We start from the raw sequence: 25,605 nt of genomic DNA, 5'->3' as shown, positions 1-25,605 counted from the left end.
AATGCTTGCAACTATTGACTTATGGTCTCATCTACCACCTCAAGCCTCACCTTAGGCCTCCTGGTACAGCTCCTTCCCTCAAATAAAGCCAAAGCACTGGCAGTTCACAAATGCTGCTTCCTGGGCCCACTCATTCCCCAGCCTAGGTCTAATTCAGTGTGGTATCTTATACAGCCTCTTCCAGCCTGTACCATCACTGTCAGCTTACCAGTTTCTCCCTCAGTTTAGGCTTAGTTAAGTCAAGTCTAAAAATTACTTGTTGAACATAGAGTTTAAGACTTCAGAAGCCAAATCAGTATATTGTTTAAACTTATGGTTATCTCTATACAGTTTAATTGTACAAAACTCTTAAATATATTTCAGAATGTTTAGTGATTATGAACAACACTTTCATTTTTAAAGTCCTCAGATTATGAGTACACTGATAAGCCATATTAGATAACAGTACTTTCTTAAATAATGCCAGAAAAAAATAAAAAATAATTAAATAAAAGAATATTAAATAAAAGAACTAAATTAAATAAAAGAATAGGGCAAAACTGCACATTGGCAATTAATGACTTACTTTTTCAACATACTCAAACACCAAGTACAACTTCCCCCTCCGACGAAATGCTTCCTTCAGCTCCACAATGTTTTCCTGCTTGAGAGTCCGAAGCATTTTAAGCTCTCGTAAAGTCGTTTCTTTGACTTCTTCATTTTCTAGAATGTAAATAATGGTGAAGAGAGTAAAAGGAAAACTTTCAAGCTACTGTTCAAAGAATTTCAAGAACACTGAAAACACTCCAATTTCACTTTCCACTTTGAGTACTTCTGCATAAGAAGTCCAAGAATGGAATATTAAATAATATGTTTTCTTGTTGAAAGGATCAAGAATAAGAAAATCGAAGAAAGGGTTTACTTGATCAGCACAAACTTGACTTCCTGTTTATATTTTCTTATACTCCTTTTACTATGCATATGTATAAAAATTTTCTTATACTTCTTTTACTATGTGTATGTATAAAAACACACTTATAGATACAACATAAGCATCCATTGTCATTTGAACTCTAACACTCTATACAAGGAAGGAAAGAGATTAAAAAGGCCATAAGGAATCAAAAGTATCAGTGTGCAGAGGAACCTCTATGCAGCCAGCATCTGTAGTAGCTGATGTTTTTAAGGATGGCATGAAGCTTTGGCCTAAAAGAGCATTTTATTCCTTAGGCTACATGAGTCACCTCAGGGAGCAGAGGTCATGTGCCAAGCATCCACAATGCAAGTCACAGCCAAGTTGCAGGGAATTCTGAGAGTATCTAATCTTCTCTCTGAACAGCAGCTGCTATAGGTTCCTGCTGTCCTCCCTGTAGCATGTCCATCTGTCCATCCCAGATGGTGTAGCTGTTCTGGGATGGAGAACTTATGCTGAACCAATAGACCCTCTTCCATACCATCAACTTCATTCATGATAACCTCCACGGTTATGGAAGAAGGACAGAAATCATATTAACTCTAATGGATTAATTGGCAGGGGAGTGATGAAAATAATATTTCTATTTAAATATATTTAAATAGAATATTTAAAAATATTCATTTAAATATTTCTATTTAAATGAGTTTGTATTATACCTTTAGATTTACCTGGGAAATCTTAACTACCATGTTTTTGCAGGTAGTTTGAACCAGGATACAGGTTCATAATCCTTCATCTACAAGTCCAAAATCCAAAACACAGTCTAAAAACTGAAAGCTTTTTCTAAGTTTGGGGCAAATTCACTGAGGGCTAACACATGAAATGACATGAGACTATTTACAGTCTTTGTTAATCCAATCTAATATGAACATTCATATGTTGTGCTATAGAAATACTACTTGATTACTGGGTACTATGCATTATAACATGCCACACGTCCATTCTAAAATCCAAAAATTATGAAGTCTAAAACACATGCAGCCACAAGCTTTTGGGTAAGGGCCAGAATCCTAGCTTGAGAGCTGTGTGACCCTCAGGATCAGACATGTCTTTCAGTGTGAGAAGGAAGAAAATGGAGTGTGGAGATAGGGGCACAGAAGCCTAATAAATACACCCTCTAGAAGAAAGGCTCTCTAAGCAAGGCACGCAGGAGGAAAAAGGCTGAATGGATTCCAAAGGGAGAGGGAAGATTCTAAATGCAGAGCCAGGAGTGTTTCCTCAGATTATTTTCTATCCCAGCCCCCTTTCCCAACCCTCCACTCAAACTGAGTTTAAAGAAAAGGGAAGGACTTTGTAGCACCCGAGTATCCATAACAAACTGGGAGCGTAGAGTCAACACTCCCTTGTGAACTGGTTACATAAGTGAAGTATTCTACTTTAGCCAGAAAGCTGTTGGAGAACACTGGAACACAGATTAGGACCAAGAGACATACTGCCTATGAGAACACAAGAACCAGCAGTAGGAAAGGCCAACTGTGCATAAGCAGTGAATTACCTGGCTCACACCAAGATGGTCAATAGGGAACTGGGTACTTACAGGGAAAAGAGCATGACAGTGGATGCCACCTGGCAGTGGGGGAATGTCTGAGATGCAATTGGGGACATCCCAAAGTAACTTAGAGGATTGGGAGAGGACAAAGGTCCAGGTGTTCTGCAAATTGGGGCTGCGCCAGAGCAGTGGTGTTCTGTGACTGTTAGAATGCTAAGGTAGCTGCAGCTGCTGAAGCCCAGGAATACCAGCAGTTTCCTAAAGAAGCAAGATCAGGAACATGCTTCTCTGATATCCCCTCTGAGTTACTCAAGGTTGGGGTAATCAAACTAAAATCCATCTATCTCTAAGAAACAGAATAACACATAGATCTCAAATAAGAAACAAATGATCTAACGAGGGACTAATTTAACAAGATACAAGTCTACTGATTACTCATGACCTGGTCTGTGCCTGTCTTTCCATCCCCATCTCATGTCCCTCTCCCTCACCTCCATCTTTCAGTTCCCAAAATAGCCCCAAACTTCATTTTTCCACCTTAATGGCCTTCAGACTTGCTCCTTCTGCCGACAATGCTCAGTCTACTACATAGACTCTTGACAGGGCTTGCTCCTTCAGGTCTTAGTTTAAATGTCACTCCTCCAGAGCCTTTCCCAGACCATGAAAGCAAGTAGGCCCCCCCCCCCCATTATTCCTTATCACAGTTCTGGACTTTTCTTTCACAGAACTTCTCACCATTTTTCTTGATATATTTGTTTGCTTAGTGGTATACAATCTATGCAACCACCCCTGCTAAATCAAGAGCTCAAGGAGGACAGGACTCAATTCCTCTGTTCAACAATATACACTAGGACTGTACCTGACACAAGGAGAGGTGATCAATACATTCTTCCTATACGAATGCTTCACCTGTGGCCGTAAGGAAATCTCTGCTCATACATGCCTAACTCTTCCTCACTTCAGTCACAGCAACTGGAGGGCAAACAATAGGCACTTTGCCTCCCAGTTTTCTTACAGCACTGTCAATTTCCTCAAGCACTGCTTATCACGCAGTATGATAAACTGAATTTCTTTTCTCCCTATTCACCTCTGTCCCTAGGTGTCTTCTACAGTATGTGATTAGAAACAATGGAGGACACAGAACACTGACAGTGCTCAGGGTCAAGAACACACACATATACATGCACACAAATACCTAAATAGAAAGAAAATCATTAAGAGCATCCATAAGCTATGATGCTTGATGAATTCTTGGTACTGGAAATGCAAATGAAAAAACATCGTACTATTATTTGTTACCAGCTTGTGGCAGTTTCACTTTGCTAATGGATAAACCCTCTTCAGAATGGCCGCATCAGAATGGTTTTAGTAGAAGGAACAGTGGACTAGGACTAGGGAGACCTAGATTCTGGACTCAGCCTTTTATTTTTATTTTATTTTATTTTATTATTTTATTTTGGACTCAGCCTTTTAATCAACCAACAGTACACCATGCAACTTTAGGCAAGCCACTTAAGTTTTCATCAGTAAAAGAAACAAATAAATGCCTCCATCTCCCAAAAATCCTATTGCCTTTTTCAAATCTAATCATCTATTATTTCTTTTCATTAAAATTTTATTGATTATGAGCCTAAACCTCATGGAACTTTGCTGCTTTGTTATACATACATTATTCGAATCTGTATTGACTCCACTTAACAATGTTTAGAGAAGATAAATGAATCATCAAAAAGCAGCACACAAAATTACCTAGAATGTAGCGCCCAAACAACCTCATCTGAGCAGCTGTTTTTAGGAAATAAAGGCTTTTCTACTTTATGCCAGTCATAGTATTAAAAGTTGAGGTAAACACTTGAGCACTAAGATTGCAATGAATGGGAACAGGCAGGAAGTGGAGTTAATTCCCTAAATTCAAGCAAAATGGGCGCTCTTCATTATTACTGGGTACATCCTATAATTTTGCTTTTCTAAGTACTTTGAAGGTTCCTGGCCTGCCCTGCACTTTATGATGAAAATTGTCAACTAAATTATCAGATGACGAGGGGAAAAGGAAGGCACATTCGAATTACACAGGCTTCTCTTCTGGGAGGTACACAAAGTAGGAAAGCATTTTGCAAGGCATTACAAAATGCCTCACAAAAGCATTCAGTAAGGCATTTTCAAAGGATGGTAGCACAGCCCACTGAAATGAGCACAAAAATCACTGCCATGTAGTTGAAATAATCCCCATGGATTCTTTGTCTAGGCTAGGATTCTTTATCAAGGTTGGGCTCCAGTTTACAAATGAAGAAACCAAGTCTAGAAAGGATAACTTTCTCAGGGTGCATGAGCTGAAGGTCACATTCTACCTCATAGGAACAAAGGTGGCATAGTATACAACACAGTGAGTTTTGGAAAGTGAGTCACAGTACCCAGGTTGAGGTATAACTATGCTACCGTTTAGCTGAACGGCAAGGCGCCATTGTATGGGTGGAAGAAAAACTCAACGAAGATCCTGGGTCAGCATTTTAGTTGCAATTATTCACATACACGCCATGCAACTTTGGGCCTGAGGTCCATCATCTGTACACTGGGGCTGAGTTATACTGGATTATTCAGAAGGACTCTTCCCGAGTCCATACTTCTATGTGATAACTGCTTATGTGCATGCTGACCCACCTTGTCATCAGTTATCACTGAGGGGGTTTAGCTGAATGCAGGATCAACTCTGACAAAGTTATGTGCAGATATATAGAAACCCCACTGAGTGAGGACAAAATGGCAGGGTGGAAAAAGGATGTTAAGTAAAAACAACCCCAAAACTGTCCTACTTCTAAACTTACCAGTAAGGCAAGTTAACATACCTAAAAATCAAGAGCGATTTACTAAAGTAAAAGAGAACAATTCTTAAGAAGAAAGATCACAGGAGCAAAGGAGATTAAAAGATAACTGATGAAAAGAGAAAAACCTAAAGATGAGCAGAAACTCTATTGTAACTCTATTTTTAAAGAACTGTGGGCTTAGAAAGGAAATCCAGGAATAGCTGTAACCTACTTTGTGAAATCACAAACCTGACATTTTTGTATAGCCAAAGAGCCCCCCACCCCAAATGGACCTTTAAACAGATAAACTGATAAAGCAAAATCAACCCATCCTTGATCAAAACCACGGGGGTGCCATATTTGAGTCTGGTTGCTCTTATTGAAGAAGGGACATCAACAGACAGACAATGTGCCTGAGGGAGTTTGAATGCTAGTGCTACTGTTACATACACCAAGAAAGATGAGGACCCTCCAATCTTTAGAGATGAAGAACAGGTAAAAGCACAGTAGAAATTTATGAAATCACAGAAGATGCAAAATGATCACCAAATCCTAGAAGAATCCCTGAAGTCTGAAGGAGGTCCATGTTGAAAATGAAAAGGAAGTATGGTAAAACCATGACTAGCCAGAATGCTCAAGCTCAGTTAATCAAATTCTTTGTTTAGTCAAGGGTTGGACTTTTTGTTTCAAGGCCTCTTTCACATAGAAATCAGGCTCTTGAATTTAAGGACTACAGATTACGAACTCTGGTTTTGTACCATTATATAAAATAAGAGACCAGAGTACTCCTGATCCAGAGATCAGTATAGAGCTTTCCAGTGTCTGGGTAAACAGAAGAATAAAATAAATTAGAAGACAGAACAGATGATCAATTAAATGTTTTCTAACAATTAAGAAGAATATGTCCATTCCAAGAGGAAGATAGTTCTCTATAGAAAACATTAAGCAGCAGAATATGAAATGCAAGTAATTTTATTTCATATAAAAGCAGAGACAAAACCTAAGTTTCATCTTAAATGTAGACGACTGCATAGCTCCCTGGAGTCAGCCTCCTTGCCATGCACAGAGGCCCAGTGACAAGTAGAGAGGCTCTCCTCTCACTCCATCACCTTACATTTAAGGAAAGATGGAAAAGTCTAAAGAAGCAAAAAGAAGGTCCAAATGTATGTCAAAAATAAATTCTAGACAATAGGTTTTCCTCAAGTAAAGGTTGGACAGACAACGTTTTGAATTCTTGCTGGTCCAAAGCTATATAATCTAAATTAGCGCTCTTGGGTTATTTAATAAATTGAGGATTGGCCGGGCGCGGTGGCTCAAGCCTGTAATCCCAGCACTTTGGGAGGCCGAGACGGGTGGATCACGAGGTCAGGAGATCGAGACCATCCTGGCTAGCACGGTGAAACCCCGTCTCTACTAAAAAGTACAAAAAACTAGCCGGGCGAGGTGGCGGGCGCCTGTAGTCCCAGCTACTCGGGAGGCTGAGGCAGGAGAATGGCGTAAACCTGGGAGGCGGAGCTTGCAGTGAGCTGAGATCCGGCCACTGCACTCCAGCCTGGGCGACAGAGCGAGACTCCGTCTCAAAAAAAAAAAAAAAATAAATAAATAAATAAATAAATAAATTGAGGACAGCAGACACTTGTACTTGTGTATGTATGAGAATGACAATCCAATAGTGATACATTATCATCTGAACATCAAACCTCATTGTAGAAGATGGGAGTCATAGGAAGGGTAGAAGAATTGGGCTAAATTTGTAATTTATACATAGTCTGAAAAGTGCCTTTTAACTAAATAATCTCTAGTATCTTTATGGTCTATGGTCATTTTTTTCCCTTCTCAGAAATTCCAAATAATGAGCAGAACTATTACAATGAACAGAACTAATACAATGGAGACTTCTGGTTGGTCAGGTGTTTACTAGATAAAATTTCTCTGCAGGAACTTAATAGCCAAACTTAGAATACCATCATTTAGGGTATCTTATATAACTCATTATCAGAGACTCCAAATTTATGAAGTGTCAACAAGCATCAAAACAAGAAAAAATTAACTAATGAAGTAAGCTCAGACAAAAATTTTTTGTTACTCAAACATTCTTCCCTTTTAACAGGAATCTATATCCCCAAGTCAGGGTGTCAAAGTCTTTCAGAGAGAATCACAGGCAAAGACACTGATAAATTATCGGATAGAACTGTATCTGCTAACAACTAGAGAATAAAAACCTCAAAAAGCCAAGGCTTGGTGGCTCATGCCTGTAATCCCAGCATTTTGGGAGACTGAGGCAGGAGGATCTCTTGATCCCAGGAGTTCGAGACCAGCCTGAGAAACACAGCGAGCCCTCGCCTCTACAAAAAATGAAAAAATTAGCTGGGAGTGGTAGTGTGCACCTGTAGTCCCAGCTACTTTGGGAGGCTGAGGCAGGAAGATTGCTTGAGCCCAGGAGTTTGAGACCAGCCTGAGAAACATAGCGAGCCCTCGTCTCTACAAAAAATGAAAAAATTAGCTGGGAGTGGTAGTGTGTACCTGTAGTCCCAGCTACTTCGGGAGGCTGAGGCAGGAAGATTGCTTGAGCCCAGGAGTTCAAGGCTGTATTGAGCCATGACGATGCTACTGCACTCTACCCTGGGATATGGAGCAAGACCCTGTCTCTCCCCCGCCCCGCCCTACACACACAGCCTGAAAAAGAAGAAGACACATAGACAGGAGTAAAAAAAGAAGAGAAAACTGACAAAGCTTTTTATATATTTCTTAATCACCCTGTTTACTATATAAGCTATTCATTGGCCTAGCCTACAATTTTACTTTAAAAACTGTTCCTCCTCCCAAAAAGGTTAACACTTGATTCTTTCTTGAAATAGCATATTAGTTGCTACTATAACCTAATTCGTGTTAACTATAAACTTATTTTCATAATTTTAGTTTCATTTTACCCACTTAAAGTCCCAAAATAAACTTTTATTTGCTATGAAATTTTGATTCCCATTTTAAACAGTGATCTATCATCCTGGGATAATAAAGACTTCTTGAACTAAATATAGTAGTCTAACAAAATATAGTTTCACAAACATTTTACATAAATTTGTGAATACATATGAATTTAACAAGAAAGTAGGACATTAGCAAAATCTTTTAAAGCTACTAGAAGTTAACATATATTCTCACAAAATATTCCGTGATATTAGTGAGAGAATACATGGTCCCCAACTTACAATGGTTTGACTTCTATTTTTTTACTTTACAATAGCATGAAAGCCATATGCGTTCAGGAGAAACCATACTTAGAATACCCATAAAATCATTCTGGTTTTCACTTTTACTACAGTATTCAATAAATTACATGAGATATTCAACACCTTATTATAAAATAGGCCTTGTTATATGATTTTGCCTAACTATAGGCTAATGTAAGTGTTCTGAGTATGTTTAAAGGAGGCTAGGCTAAAGCTATGATGTGTGGTAAGTTGAGTGCAGTAAAGGCTTTTTTTGGAGACAGAGTCTCACTCTGTTGCCTAGGCTAGAGTGCAGTGGCATGATCACGGCTCACTGCAGCCTCAACCTTCTGGGCTCAAGCAACCCTCCTACATCAGCCTACTGAGTGGCTAGGACTACAGGCATGCACCACCATGCCTGGCTAATTTAAAAAAATTTTTTTTTGCAGAGACAGGGTCTCGCCATGTTGCTGAGCCTGGTCTCAAACTCCTGGGCTCAAGCGATCCTCCTGCCTCGGCTTCCCAAAGTGCTGGGATTACAAGTGTGAGCCAGCACGCCCAGCCAAAGCATTTTGTACGTAACAATTTTTTCCACTTATGATGGGTTACTGGGATGTGGCCTCATCACAAGTCAAGGAGCATCTGCACTGGATTACCTTGAACATGGCTCAGACCAAGTGCAGATCCTATTTCAGTTCACAATATTTTTACAGGATTATTTCATTATCTTCACTAAGACTTTTAAACATTAGATCTAGATAATCACTGCCATAATATCAACTGAATATTTCAAGAATAACTAATAAAGGGGATTAATGAGAGCTACATGACAATGAGGGCAATATTATCATGACACTCTGTTTTTTATTATAATTGGCTAAAATTTAAGATAATAAACTGATTGAGAATTAAATGGTTTACACAGGGGTTGAATAGACATCCTTACCTGAATGAGACTATCTATATACACTTCACACTCCAAAAGAGTTGTTTACCGAACATGTATCCTTTCTTTCCATTAAGCAAGACACTACTCCAGCCAGAGAAAAAGGGTAAAGACAGAAAAAAGAGAGCACTAGTACCTCCCTGGGAGAAATGTAAACAGCAGGTAAGTGGGCCAGACTGGAATGAAAAAGTTTATGAATAATAGGATATATCTTTGGGTTCTAGCACAGAAATGTTTTGGAAGTATCCCTCTAGAAGTATGTGTAGGTGGTACGTAGGTGTCATTGACAAGGTGGGGTGGGTGATAAGACTGCATGCCTCTGAGGGATGGTGAGTGATAATGGTCTAGCAGAGATGAGGGCAGACCAGACTAATATTTTGTTGGTTTAATAAAATAAGGGCAGATCAAATGCTTTCCATGTCTAGACTATTCATGCATTCCCAATACCATATCTAGAAACAGTTTCTCTCACCTCAAAATGATCCAAGTTCCATGTCTCCATTCAGGCAATAACCGTTCTCTACTGTGTTTTATTGTTATTTACTTGCAGGTCTTAATTCTCCTAATAGGTCATATGCTTCTTGAAAGTATCCACACCTCAACTCTTACAGCACTTCACTCAGTGCTCAATGAATTTCAATGGATACACTAGATTTCTACTCTAAAGCTATCATAACACAGGTAAAAATATATAATTGAAGCTAAGAATTGGGATGCACAAGATAGAGATTATAAAGAACATGGTATTCACTTAAAAAGAAAGTAATGGGGCTGGACAAGGTGGCTCATGCCTGTAATCCCAGCACTTTGGGAGGTCAAGGCGGGCGAATCACTTTGAGCTCAGCAGTTGGAGACCGGCCTGGGCAACATGGCGAAACCCTGTCTCTACAAATAAAATACAAAAAAATTAGCTGGGCGTGGCGGCGCACACCTGTAATCCCAGCTACTCAGGAGGTTGTGGCTGTAAATCACTTGAGCCTGGGGAGTAGAGGTTGCAGTGAGCCAAGATCGCGCCACTGCACTCCAGCCTGAGTGACAGTGTGAGACCCTGTCTCAGAAACAGAAAAAGATGGCACACATGGCCTAGATTGTACTTTTTACAAAATCTGATGACAGTTATTATTTTTGGTGGTAACTGATGCTTGCCAATATGCCCTGAAAGATGAATGCACAGCCAGAAGCCTTTACATGCATGCGAAGATTGTGCTCTGATCTACTGTTGCAACCACTCTTTTTAGGAAATCACCATTTGTCTCTCAACCACCTGTTGACCCAAAGTCACTGCTCAAAGAGCTCATTTCCAATGGTATCACAGTGGGATGGCCTGGGGCTACTGCTTCCTGCTAGACCACAAATATCCCATTTGAAGCAAGATTTTTTTGTCTCCCCAGAACAAGCAAAAAGTTGTTTTTTACCTTCCCCTTTTTACCTTCCCTTTATGCCTGCCCATACAATGACTGCTAAAGTTCCCAGCTGATATGCATGTGTTTCATATAACTAGCACATCAGAGATGGATTACATCAAATACTACTGCATCTATCCTGGAGCAAGTCCCTTTTTGTTATTTAATGTTTGCTAAGTCTCTGAGGTGAGGGTGATGAAACTGTTCATAAATATAGAGGCTGGTGTCTTACATCGCTTAGGGGATGTGTGCTGATGAAGGTAAGTTATGACTGCTATTTCCATACTTCTGATTAGACATCAAGATTGATGCTGTGTTGATACTTCTTACACCTAGACCATAGTTTTTCAAATAGCAGGCTCTGACTTATTAGTGGTGAAGTCAATCTATTTGATGTCACAATAGGTATTTATATGAACAGGAGAGAACAGAAAGTAGAGAGCTTCGCATTCATATAATAAAGAAGTTCGTGACATTTTTGCTTCATTTACATATAGTGTTACATATGTGTGCGGACACTGGGTTAGGATATGAAATATATTTCTAGTGTGGGTCTCAGTCCAAAAAGTCTGAAAAAAAAATGTTGCCTAGAGCACCTTAAAGGCCACACCTATTTTTGTCAAGAGTTTCTCTATTTGGCTATCTTTGGATGGCCAACAGTCTAGAGTTTAAAACTAATGAACTACTGAAATGCATTATTTTAAACTTTCTTGCCCAGCATGGGGTAATTTTACAACTCTGTCTGAAATGGTCCGGATATGATGAAGGCCCCTAAGCATAGTATTTCTTCTTAAAAAGCTTTTATTCTCCCAATGCATTATTCTAAATATAAAATCAATCCCTCAATATATCCTTGTATTTCTAATTCTGACTAGGAGCTGGAGATGACAGTAACCAATACTGAAATCTTTCACATAGTACTTGCTATTTGTGTGGACCCCCAGAAGTATTTACTTGAAGCCAGTTTTTAAATTTTAATAATATTTAGAAACAGCGTAAACAACATTTCTTCTAACCAGCCTTTGGAGCAAGATTTCCAAAGCTGACTGCAACCTTAAAATAAAAAGATGAATTTTCTAATATCGTGAGATTTGAAAAGATCCACATAAAAGGAACTAAATGTTTGAAAGTAAAGCATAAGAAATAAGCTATATTCACTTTGAGACTGTGACTTCAAAATATCAGGAATAGACAGTGTCTGACCAGCTAGATCCCACTTCTTCCACACTCTATTTATAAAAACTTTATACAGAAGGAAAAGTACATATATACAGATATATATACATATATATATCTACCTTCACTGTCCTTGAATTTCTTGATTGCCACAATTTCATGTGTTTCCTGCAAGGGAAAAGAAAGCAGAAGGAAAGTCATTCTCCAGTGTTTTTCCGACTGGGGATTCCAATTGCCTGGGGGTATATTCTGGGACAGAGTAGCAAGAAGCCAGAGTGTCAAAAATACATCATCTTCCTCTCCCCCGCCACCCCTCATTTCTTGGTTCCAAAATTCTCTTTCTTATCACCCCACAAACATTGTCAAGGAAGGAAACGAAGAAAGGGAGAGGGTGTGGAGCAAAGAGCAGATACGGTGACGGAATATGCTTAACTCATAAATCATTAGTGTCAATGTCTTGAGGATACTCAAAAGTGCCAGGATGAGTGGCAGACTCTCATCTGTACTGCCCTCTGAAGTCCAGAGACACATTTTAATTGGCCTTCTAAGACCAAGAAAGGGCCTCTCCAATACACAGTAGTTGCTGGTAGCAGAATGCTAACAAGCATATCTAATTTTCTCCAGCTCGTCCCTATTGATGGTCATTGCAAATCCAAAGTGAGATAAACATTCCATCACCAAATACCAATCATCACCTTCGTCCTGCCCTTATTTATCTCTTCTCAACAGAAGAGATAACAGAATTCTGCCTTAAAAGAAAATATGAAAATCTTTTTTGTTGTTTTTGGTTGGGAGGAAAGAAAATAAGGGCTGGAAAGGAAATGGAAATGCTAAGAACTAAGTACCACTAAACTAAATAACTTGTATCCAATTCTGGTATATAAAAGCAATAAAAAAGCTTTTGGCAAAATAATTAATATAAATTCTTCAAAGCCAACATGTCATATGAAAGCCTTCTGAATGACTCAGGCCTGTTCTTTTTTACTCTAAGTGGGGACACTTTCAGATCAAATCTTTTAATATTTAATAAAACGTCCCTGCATCAAAACAAAGACTTTAAAATTAAACACAATACCAGGCAAGTGCTATAAATTATGGAGGAAAAAGACACTTAAAGGTACTGTGTTTTTGTTTTTAATGAAGGAATAGGATTGTAGGGTACAGACAACTTACTTGTACGTATAGGGTACAATTTATTTGTACATTAATGGATCTTCTGACTTAAAGAAACTCCTTCTTCCAGGTATTTTATTATTGGGAAGGAAGAACTGCCAATTTTAAGTAATGCAGAAGATTATCAGCTAGAATATTATCCCACGTAGTACAAAGGTGACTCTTTTATATACGCTACTCTCCCATAATACATTGATATCATGTTCTTACCCAGCTCCTTTTCTAATGGCTCTAGCTAGCAATCTACCTACAGCATAACTGAAAGACCAGACCCTATCAGGAACCTCCTCTTGCTTTTCTCACAGCACAAAGGTGTAGCTTCCAGGAATAGAGAAAAACTGCACATATCTGAAATGAATATTGTTCCAGGTAGTGTTCCATCTTATATTCCACTCTAACTGAAAGACTCCCACATACATTTCTTTCATTGCATCCTAGGCATTAAAATTTTGTCTGATTTTATAAAAGATTTTACTCAGTTCAAAACGGTCCACTGATGTGACTACAAATTTAAATTTGTAACTGGCACATTTATACCACCTTGAATAAATTCATTAGTTATTTTTCTCTGGCAACTCATAAATACAATTTACTGTATAAAGCAACGGCTAATGGGGGTCAAATAAAATGTTTATTCTTTTATTTATCCTTTCAAGAATACCACGAAAATCCTCTCTCCTCAAAACTCACTCTCTCCGCCTCCCCCAATATGGTTTATGTATTTACTTAAAGAATGAAGTCTAACAGATGAAGTTTTCTACATTAACCAATTCAGTGTTTAGTGCAAAACACATGCAATTAAGAGAAGATGCTGGAAAGAATTTAACATTTCACATGTATTCAAACTGCTTATAAAAATAATATAAACTCATTACAGAAAATACAAAAAGAATATAAAGGGTACAAAAAGGATATAGAGAAGACATTTACAAAATTAACTCTTGCTAATATTTTGGTATATTTTCTTCTAGTAAATTTTTCTCAAATGGTAGTAGTAATACTGGATATCTTATTGTATGTTGTTTTTAATTTCACTTGATATTATATAAGCAACATTTCAAGCTGTTATTTTTAAAACCACCATTTTTCATGGATGGCTATTTAACAAGTCTATTAATGAACATACTTCAACATCTGCATCTGTATTTCCACAGAGTAAATTCTATAAGTGATATAATTGGTTCAAAGGGTATGAATGTTAAAGGTTCCCAATATATACTGATAAACTGACATCCAAAAAAACCGTCATGTCACAGTTCCCTTCAGCAGTGTATGAGAATATTCACTCTACACCCATTGCCAAAACAAAATAAAATCATTAAAAAAAAACTTCTCTGGCATTCAATGAGATTAGAGAAGTTTTCTTCTAATAAGTGAAATCGGTCTCCCAGGGTTAATATTTTCTTGCTGATTCATGGATGATAACTTATTGCCAAATTCTGTTACAAATCTTTTCCCCAGATTGTTGTGCTCGCTAGAGTTTTGTTGTTGTTGAATATAAATTATTACATAGTCAAGTTTACTGATACAGGCATTTGTAATTATGTCCATTACTTTTGTGCTCAAAGTCCTTACTTAGCCTGAGCATGGTTAATATTCATCTGCATTTATGTATCTTGATATTTTCATTATTTCTTTCCTTAAATCTTTATTCACTTGTAATTTATTTTAATATATGACATGGTGAGGGAATCCAGATTTAATATAATTTCTAAACACTAAACCAATTTTCCCAATACCCTTTACCAGATATTTTTAGTTGTTACATCTTAGCATCCTTACATATAGATACTAGATGTGCTTTCAGAGCTTTCTAGTGGACTCTAGCCTAGTCTAGTATAGGCTACTGATTAAAGTATTGTGACCTTGAACTGTTTTAAATTAATCTGAGGTTATCGACGCTGATTCTTCTTATACCATTTTGTTAAATATATTTATTTTTGAGAGCAGGGTTTGACTGTTGAATTTAATTTGTAATTATAGATACATGAGCTATAATATTTTATTTTTTTTTACATATTCAGTTTGCTTCACTGTTTACCACCAGTCCTTTTCTTGTATGGTTTATACATATTTGAGTGATTGATTTGCATTCATGTTTTGCTCAGCCAGAGTACATCTTTGAAAGATTTTCTGACAAAGTGTCCTATTTTCCAAGTCTTTGCATTTTTGAACATCTTCACATATACATGGCAACTTGATAGGCACGGAATTCTTGGGAAGGCAACCTTTTATTCTTCAGAGTCACTGGAAGCTTAAGTGCACCATAAAGCCCTGGAAAATGCCATTCACATCACAGACACCAGAGTCTATATGCTTATTAAAGCAACTTAATGCAGGTAGGAATAAAGTGTCTTCTTGTAACAAAATCTATATACTAAGATATTTTTCCAAGAAGAAGGAAATTAAGGGTCTAAAAAGAAGGACTGCCATTTTCTAACATAAAGAAATTATAATACTGTCACATAAGGCATCAAATGGGGAACAATGACCTGACAGTCTCTGGTATTTGTAGCAGAAAAGAAGTATGAGGCCTATTTGGATTTTGTTCCAATATAGATCACTTCTTTTTTCTCCCTAAATACTGTTAGAACTTTTCCTTTTCCTTGAAATAAAAATTTTAAATTATTCGGAATATATCTGGAGGAGTGTGTGTGAGTGTGTGTATGTGTATTTTTTGAATCAATAATACCTGGAAATCAATGAAATTAGAAAAGTCTCCTTATAGCAACCTTATATGTTGTTTCTACTCCTATTTTTCTATTATTTTCCACCACAAACCTTACAACTTTTAGGTTGGATCTTTCATAATTGTTTAGTATGTTTTGTACTAAGTTTTTGTACTTAGTATGCAACGTTCATGATTGCATCATCAGCACCTAGAATAGCAGGCACATAGTGGGTGTTCGATAAATATTTAGTAAATGAACATTAATGAGTTCAAAAGTGCTACACAATTTTGTTTTATCCATTTAAGGCTTCTTTCATTTGTCTTTGTCTCAGCCAACTTCTGCATTTTTTGCCTTGTTTAGCTTATTCACTCTCTGTAGAGGTCTTATCTTCCTAGCTTTCTTTTGGGAGACTAAGCAGATGTCTTAACTTTATTGGTTTGTTAGAAAAAGTCATTTTCAGAACCATGTGTTGCTTCTAAATCTTCACAGCAATGTTTTATCTTCCCCTATCTTTTCATAGTGTTTTCTCTGCTCCACCCTTTAAAACTCATTCTTACTAAGATGGAAAGAGATCCACCAGGACTGGCATTTGGCCTCAACTTGAACTTCAAATATGAACTGATGCACCCCGAGCCCGATTTTAGAACCTGGCTCACTAGCACATATCCTTGCCATTGGGGTTGGCTGGTCTGAGGTTAAATTGCCTGGGCAGGGTTCTCTGAATAAGAAGAGCACATGCCATTAGCTGTTTACCTCATGGCATTCTGGAGACCACATTTCTAAGCACAGCCTCTCTTCCCTCTACCTTCACCACACTTTGCCACGGGGGACTCCGAATCCTAGGATAGTACATGCCTTTTCCAATCCTTCCTTGCTTCTTCCCTTACTATATTTAGGACATTTTGGTCTCTGCAAAGATCTGGAAATGCAGATGCTAATGCAGGCTAGTAGGGGGCTGAGAACTCCAGCTCCAGCGGTGTCAGATTATGGTTAACCTCAGTGAGATGGTTGCTTATTTTTCAGTTCCTGTGAGCATGGGTCCAAGGCATTTCCTACTCCCTTTGGATATCTGGCCTGATTTGGGTTCATAAAGTAGGATAAACAGCACGATGTTCAAGAGTATGCTTTCAACCCAGTACTGCTAATAAAATTAATTCTCCCTGGACTTTGCTAGCAATCTTCGATGTTTAGTTTATTAATTTGTAAAACTTCATGGGTATTTAATGGAGAGGTAGGAAGTAACACGCCAAGCTTTATTACTTATTCTACCACCACCCTGAGATGCTATATATAATAAAGGTGTAGACAAAGAGAAAAACATACAAAAAATAACTCTGAAAAACTTGTTTTGAATTTAATTTATTCATAAAAGCATACCATTGCCCCCACAACGTCTGCAACAGAATGTCACCAGCTGTAGTTAGCAAGATAGGCATAGTTTGCTACTTGTTTCAGTGTCTTTATTTAAAATATGAGGTATTTAAAAGCTGACATCTTAAGCAATAAACTAAGAATGTTATCAAATACATCAGTAATCTATGAATGATAATTCTATGCCTCACCCTTAATTCTACCTTAAAATTGGAATTGTATTATGTATTTTGGAACACAAACAGAAAGACTAGGTAACTTTAGATAAAGGTTCCTGAATTGTACTACCGTCTCCATGAGTAAACAAACCATATCAAGACATTTCACATTTCCCAGAATAAATTTCCCCAGCTGGAGAAAAAAAAAATCAGAAAGAGAATAAAAAATAAATGTTATGAGTACTAACAAATAGAAATATCTGGAGAGCCTATAGTTCCTTCAATATTCTCAAGATCTCTACCCCATAAAAATCAAGCCTCAATCACTAGAGACTCATACTAGACAGAGAGACTTATAACCATCAACTCACTTGCGTTGCTGATTGTCTAAAGTTTTGGGTCATTGTTTTATTAGCAGTATTAATTGTCCCTTACTTATGATTCTGGCAAAGCAACTAACTGGTATTAACAGCCATACAATTTACTAAGTTATTTTAAAATGCAGTTATATAACTTAATTATGCTCTGGAACAGTGAATTCTTTAAACTGATCATACACTGTATAAGGAAGCAGCAGGAGTCTTATTTTTCAAATCTTTTGCTAAGTTAAAATATCCAACAGGTATCATGAAACAGAACAGAATAAAATACTCTTTTATTCTCCTATTCACGGATTACGCCATTTCAAAAGGTTATAACAGTTATTCCTCGGTATCTACAATGATATAGAGGGGGCCACTGGTTCCAGGATCCCTGAGGATACCAAAATCCATGGATGCTCATCCCTAACATAAAATGGCATAGTATTTGCATATAACCTGTGCACATACTCCTATATACTTTAAATTATCTTTTGATTACTTACACTACCTAGTACAATGTAAATGCCATGCAAATAAATAGTTGTAATACTGTGTTATTTTTATATGTATTTTTATTGTTGTATTTTTAAATTTTTGTTTGTTTTTCTGAATATTTTCGATCCTCAGATGGTTGAATTCATCAATGTGGAACCTGCTGATATGGAGGGCCGTCTGTAGTCTACAATTCGTTTTCTAATTACTCTCTGAGGAAGTGTTTTCTTGGGAGAAATTCTTTATTTCATCATCCAAATAGCAGGGAATATAACTTGATAACTAAAGTATTGTAAATATTTCTGTTCACGTTTTATTTGCAAATATCCTGTCTGCTCCCTGGGCATAAGTAAAACCCTACAAACATAGAAACTACTACTTTATTGTTTCTCAGCCTTTTGGCTAAGATCAAGTGAAATTAGTACTTTTTTTTTTGAGACAGAGTCTTGCTCTGTTTCCCAGGCTGGAGTGCAGTGGCGTGGTCTCAGCTCACTTCAACCTCCACCTCCCAGATTCAAGCGATTCTCCTGCCTCAGTCTTCTGAGTAGTTGGGATTACAGGCACACGCCACCACACCCGGCTAATTTCTGTATTTTTAGTAGAGACGGGGTTTCGCCATGTTGGCCAGGCTGGGAAACTACTACTTTATAGACCAGTATGGTCCCTGAAAAAGTAAGCTTCATTTTAAGTTATTATTTTTAAGTACTTTTGTGCCCAGCCCCATGCTAAGTGCTTCCCGTGGATTATCTCACTTAATTCTCAATTCATCATTCTGAGGAGGATCTTATGCTCATTTTACAGATGAGGATACTGAGTTTTAATGAAGTTCCATAATTTGTCCCATGATCACACAGCTAAGACGTAGCAGAGCTGAGATTTTAAACCCAGGAAGACTGATTCTGAATGCCATTTCTCAACCATAATCATGCTATACTGCCTTTGCAAGCCATGTATGTAAATTTTGTTGTAGAAAATGATTCTGAAACACACAAACACACATCACCGAGGAGAAATGTTAGTACCAATGAACATTTCTAAATAGTTTTCTAATAATATGTTATAATATTTATACACTTAAAAGAACAGGCAAATATTTCATTACTTCCATCTTTATCTTTTTTACTGTGTAAACCTTCTAAAATAACTTAGTCCAAAAGTATTTATCTTTACATTATAAGTAAAATTATAAAATGGGAGGAAATTCAAGCACAGGATACATTCTATAGCAGGTAAATTATATCAGAGCTAACATGCATTTGCCAAGTACTATAGAAATATAAAATACCATCCATGATATTTATTCAGTGATAAAACCTAGATTTCTCCAGGAAATTCCTTAGAGATCTTGACTTACATTATTTATTATTTGAAAACTACCATAGTTTGTCAATACTAAAAGTTAGATTTACTGCTAAGTTTTAGTACTTCAGACCAAATCTCACACACACAAAATCTATACCAAAGAAAAAAAGCATTTCAATCAGTCAACTAACAAATGTTTATTGGACCTCTGCTTTATGTAAGGTTTTCTTTTGTATCCTGTGTTTGACATGAGTGAGTAAATGAAGCTGTCTTATATACATAGAAATTTACAACCTGGTATGTAATAAAAAATGCATGACAAAAGCTAAAAAGTATAACAAATGTTATATGATATGCCGCAGGAGTTCAAAAAAGATCATGCAAATATACAGAAAAAAATGTATATCCCCTTCAGATTTAACAGTTGATAATATTTTGGCTTATTTGCTATGGATCTCTTGCCTTTTGAAACGTAAAATGCCAAAAAATAAAAGTTCATTCATTCCCATTCCCTCTACCCAGAGGTAATTTCTATCCTGAAGCTGATATGTATCATTCCCACACATTTTTATCACTACAAATGAATTTGCCCATAAATTGTATTGCTTTGTGCACTAAAAATCATGCAACTAGCATATGTTATTGCATGTGCCTTTTTTCAACCACTTAAAAAAATACAATCTGTATCTGAGATTAAAATCTAAATCTAGTTAAAGGGTTCTCCCTTGGGGGGTGACCATGCTCCCCCCAAGACATCTGGGGACACTTTTGGTTGTCACATAGGCTGGGGGCACTACTGGGATCGAATGAGTAAAGACCAAGAGTGCTGCTAAACATCCCACAATGCACGGGACAGTCCCTACAACAGTCCCAGCCCCAAATGTCGACAGTGCTAAGGGTAAGAAACTCTGCTTGAGTTTATTCATTTTAACCATTTTGTGGTATTTCCCTATAAACATTCCCCCTTAAAAATGTGAGAATGCCATGGTATGTGTATACCTATCTAACAAACCTACATGTTCTGCACATGTACCCCAGAACTTAAAGTATAATAAAAAAAAAATTTTGAGAATGATCACTTGTTGAGGAGATCAGGTAAAGCTTTACTGAAAAATTAATATGCTATGAAAGAAAATTTTAATTGAAAAAGAGAAGATTAAAAGATCCATTCTCCAAAAATTATTAAAATTATCACAGCACTAAAATGTCTACACTCATTTTATAAAACAATGATTACTTTTATAACTTTTGTAATATGGTTCTATTAAAATATTATACCATGAAATGGCCGGGCACAGTGGCTCACGCTTGTAATCCCAGAACTTTGGGAGGCCGAAGCGGACAGATCACCTGAGGTCAGGAGTTCGAGACTAGCCTGGCCAACATGGCAAAACCTCATCTCTACTAAAAATACAAAAATTAGCCCGGCGTGATTGTGTGGGTCTGTAATCCCAGATACTTGGGAGGCGGAGGCAGGAGAATCACTTGAACCTGGGAGGCAGAGGTTGCAGTGAGCTGAGATCACGCCACTGTACTCCAGCCTGGGCAATAGAGTGAGACTCCGTCTCAGGAAAAAAAAAAAAAAAAAGACAGTGAAATATACCAAAAGGTATACTGAAAACACATTTCCTTTTTTTTGTAAAAATTTCAGGAATGTTTTACATTTGGCCAAAAACAATTTAGTGGAGTCCTACCAAGTCTATACCAATACATGGCAAAACTGCCTATTAAGGTTCACATGATGGAGTTATTATTACAGGAAACACTGATGTAAACTCTAACCTGCTCATAATTAGAATTAAATGGTACACTAAGAGTACTTTAAGAAAACTTATAATTTAGAAAGCATTACAAGAAAAACCATGTATTTACTTCATGTACAGTCTCTAAAAAGAGGATAGTCTTATGAAAATACTAATACTTTTTCAAGAACATGAGACAGCAGGTAGCAAAAAAGGAAGATGTGAGAAGTGGGATCTCACAAAGAGACTTTGCATATAAAATGACTGCCTTCCGGGCAGATCACTTGAGGTCAGGAGTTCGACAACAGCCTGGCCAACATGGTGAAACCCCATCTCTACTAAAAATACAAAAAAATTAGCTTGGCATGGTAGCACACGCCCGTAGTCCCAGCTACTTGGGAGGCTGACACATGAGAATCGCTTGAATCCAGGAGGCGTAGGTTGCAGTGAGCCGAGATCACGCCACCACACTCCAGCCTGGCTGGGCAGACAGAGTGAGACTCTGTCTCCAAAAAAAAACCCACAAAAAACTGCCTCCAAGCCAAGTCAGTGATAAATTTCCAACACAACAACTCTGTTTTCTCATTATTTCCAGTAAGACATAAAATCTCTTCTACCATCTCTGGGCTGGATCTGCCCTCCATGCATCTTTTATTGAGATGTAAAATGAGAATGTATGAGTGTAAAATATTCAGACAGAACGCCTAACCATTCCCGCATCTTCCCCTACAAAACCTGGGCCTGTCTCCTGTCCCATATATCTCAGTGAACACTAGCCAGAAATTTGGGATCACTGCTGACATCTCCCCTGTCTGCACCACCAAATCCAAATCCATCCAGTCTATCACTAAGTGCTGTTGGGTTTTGCCTCCTACATTGTTTTCAAATGGGTCCACTGTCCTGTACCTGAATGCTCCTCCTACCCCTGGTCAAGCCTTTGGCACTTTCACCATGAGTACTGCCACGGCCCTTCTGATAATGTTCATCCCCTCAGCAACTAGGTTCTTCCTTGGGAAAGGAAATCTGATTTCGAACTCCACCATTCCCCTTAAAATTCTCCCAAACTCCACTGACCTGACGACTCTGTCGCAGCTGCTCCACATAGCAGGCCAGGTAGCTCTGGCGCCTCCTCTCCCTAGGTCTCCCTTGCTTGCTGAGTCACGTCTCTCCTTGCCACTTTCTCTACTGCCTTAGGGTCTATTCCCTTTGTTCTTGCAAGCTTTGCCCTCCCTTGCTCACTCAATCCTCTCTCATCCCCCAGATCCTGGCTCAATCAATCCTCACTTCCTCAGAGGAGCCTTCCCACAGCTCCTTGATGAGATCTGAAGGCCCTGTGGTGTTCTCTCAGCAAGAGCCTCTTCTTTATAACTTGCATTAAAGTTCCACCTTTACAGATTTACATGATCACTTGATCAAGGTCTGACTCTACCACTAGACTGCAAGCTTGTAGTTAAGAAATAAATGTATAACTGGTCCAAAATGTGCTCAGCAAAAAAGGACAAGAGCTAGTGCAAATGTCTTACTGTATTGTGTCGCCAATGTAAAACATATATCCTGCTGGCCTGGCTCATTCTTCTCTTTGGATATCAGTTACTAATTCTACCACAGCCTAACACAGAAGCACTTTTTCCTGCCACAATTTTAAAAAGAAAAAGATATTCCTTGGTATATAAGGAAAAACCAACCAGCCAAGAACACAGAATACAAATATATACATTTCAGGTTTTTTTCTTTTTCTTGTTTTTTTTTTTTTTTTTGAGATGGAGTCTCACTCTATCGCCCAGGCTGGAGTGCAATGGTACAATCTCGGCTCACTGCAACCTCCACCTCCCAGGTTCAAGCAATTCTCCTGCCTCCGCCTCCCGAGTAGCTGGGATTACAGGCGCACACCACCATGCCCAGCTAATTTTGTATTTTTAGTAGAGACAGGGTTTCACCATGTTAGCCAGGCTGGTCTCAAACTCCTAACCTTGTGATCCACCCGCCTGGGCCTCCCGAAGTGCTGGGATTACAGGCATAAGCCACCGCGCCTGGCCACATTTCGGTTTTTTTTAAGGAAAGATTCCCTAGGAGACATATTAGATCTGTTTTTCTATGCTTTAGAAAGTTTCGGAAGGGTATGGTGGCTCATGCCTATAATCCCAGCACTCTGGGAGGCCGAGGCGGGCAAATCGCTTGAGCCCAGGAGTTCGATACTAGCCTGGGCAACATGGTAAAACCCTGTCTCTACACACACACTACAAAAGATTAGCTGGGTGTGGTGGTGCACACCTACAGTCCCAGCTACTCAGGAGGCTGAGGTAGGAGGATCTTTTGGGCCAGGAAGGTTGAGGCTGCAGTGAGCCGAGACTCTGCAACTGTGCTCCAGCCTGAGCAACAGAGTGAGACTCTGTCTCAAATAATAATAATAGTAATAAGTCAAGGTATCTAGTAAGGCTATGAGACTTGGGGCCACCTAGATGGCTGACATTTGAGTGCCACAAATGTGAGAACAAAACCAAATTAAAAGTCTTGGACCACTTAATTGATAAATGCAAACAAACCCACATATCCAGAAATCCTTTGTAAGTAGTTTAATATGCTCCATTATAACTATTATAGAGAGTATCAGCCTGAAGGGACGATGGCTGATAATGCCAAAGAAGGAATTAAGACGGCTAGTTTACACAGAACTATACACTAAAAATGGGTACATCTTACTGTATGTAAGTGGGTAATTCAAGATGAATCACTTAAAAATAATTTACCTCATAGTTCCAGGACTAATATAAATTTACTACCCTATGTTCATATTATAGATTAGGTAATTAATAAAATGTTCAAAAAGTAAAATATAGTTATCAAAATGAAAAATGAGACATTCAGAGAACAATTTTCCTTAATCCCTCTGGCAGAAAATACCAACTATTTTCAATGGAAAGAGAGAAAGGTGAACTTTCAAAACAATCTAGCTCCATATTTATAGATCATATAAAATTTGACATGCATCTCATTTTTATATAAAACCCAAACCTTCAAACATTATTGCAGATACCCTCAAACCACCTTGTCTATACCAAATTCACAGCAAATTGTCTGCAAATGAATGAGAATTTTGAAGACTACATGGCAGTGATGCCTGTCAGACAGCCTTTCAGTTTAGTATTAACCATCAAGTCTATAATGCAGTTATTGTGAAATTGTGTTACTATTTCATTTTGTCCTTATAACAATGAGATGAAAAAATGAAAATTTCACTTCTAGTGATCAAGTAATTGAGACCACGATGGCATCAGGCATGCCAACTGCAGGCAATCTAAACCTCAGATAATCATTGGACTTAAAAGCTATGTTCCACTGTGAATGAAGAATACAAAATTTAAATTTAAATGCAGGAAATATATCCTCAAAGACTATCTTGCTGTGGCAGGAACAGTAATTTATAGCACACTAAATTTAACCTGTGCCAAGAAAACGTAGCTTTAAAATTTTCTGTAACTGTTTTAACCTTGCTTTTCAAGCCCCCACACTTGACTTTAACTTGCATTATATGGTAGCACAGTCCCTTCTGGTTTATAGTCTTGTTCAGGTAAATGCTCAGTTTTTCAATTTTCTCCCTGCTGCTTCTACCAAGATGGCAGCTGTGGGTATGGATATGGGTGAGGTTACAGAACTTCACTGTAGTAAGGTAGAGATTCTCAGGTCTCCAAGACAAGGTTCCTTATAGGTGTGGACCCCAGACACTGGCCAGATGCTGCTGTTAGAGCTCATGGAGGCCGTAGACTCAGGTGTGCTCTCTTGGCCCAGAGTCCAGGGATCTACCCTAGCTGGTCTGTCTCTAACTGGTGCCGACGACATCTAGACTCCTTAATCTCATTTATACCCGAGACCTGGCTCAATCAGTGTCAACTAGTGTGGCTGTCAGCTACAGTGTAGGTATCAGCTTGCCCCTCAACACATCTTTCCCATTGACAGGTTCACTGGCTCTCAATCCAGCTACCTGGAGTGTGAAGTAACTTTGGGATTTCTCAGAAGCCACTCACCAGCTAAAGGAGGCCTGGCAGTCCTCTTCACCTAACCACAGTATGCTACATTTTCTTCTGCTGTGGCTGCTTACATTGCGTTAAAGCAGCCTTGCAAGACAGTTTCTTCCCTGAGTTACAAGAAGGGGATGGGGCATAAGCTTCCTTCACTTTTGGCTTACCCTCAACCTACCCACCCCCTAAACCTTGAATTTCAGTTCCCTAAGGTGATGGGGGTGGGGAATGACAAGACATATATACCTGACCACCTGCCTGCTCTAACTCTGCCTGTTCTTCCCACATTCCTTTGACACCTGAATGGGCTGTCCTTCATTTCTCCTTTAATACTCAAG

At 38.3% G+C, this 25,605-nt stretch overlaps 1 protein-coding gene across 2 annotated transcripts in view; it reads right to left on the bottom strand.

Moving 5' to 3' along the window:
- CDKL5 (cyclin dependent kinase like 5) overlaps positions 1-25,605 on the bottom strand; it is a 226,900-nt gene that overhangs the window by 77,544 nt on the left and 123,751 nt on the right. For both annotated transcript variants that reach the window (XM_025373446.1, XM_025373447.1), the window contains exons 4-5: positions 12,102-12,147; positions 566-702 (exon numbers count right to left, since the gene is read on the bottom strand). In XM_025373446.1, coding sequence (XP_025229231.1) covers positions 566-702; positions 12,102-12,147 — 183 coding nt within the window. The remainder of the gene's footprint in view (positions 1-565; positions 703-12,101; positions 12,148-25,605) is intronic.

The sequence above is a fragment of the Theropithecus gelada genome, chromosome X (assembly GCF_003255815.1).
Source record: "Theropithecus gelada isolate Dixy chromosome X, Tgel_1.0, whole genome shotgun sequence".
Classification (NCBI taxonomy): Eukaryota; Metazoa; Chordata; class Mammalia; order Primates; family Cercopithecidae; genus Theropithecus; species Theropithecus gelada.
The sequence above is the reverse complement of the archived record's forward strand: the minus strand, read 5'-3'. Positions and strand labels throughout refer to the sequence as shown.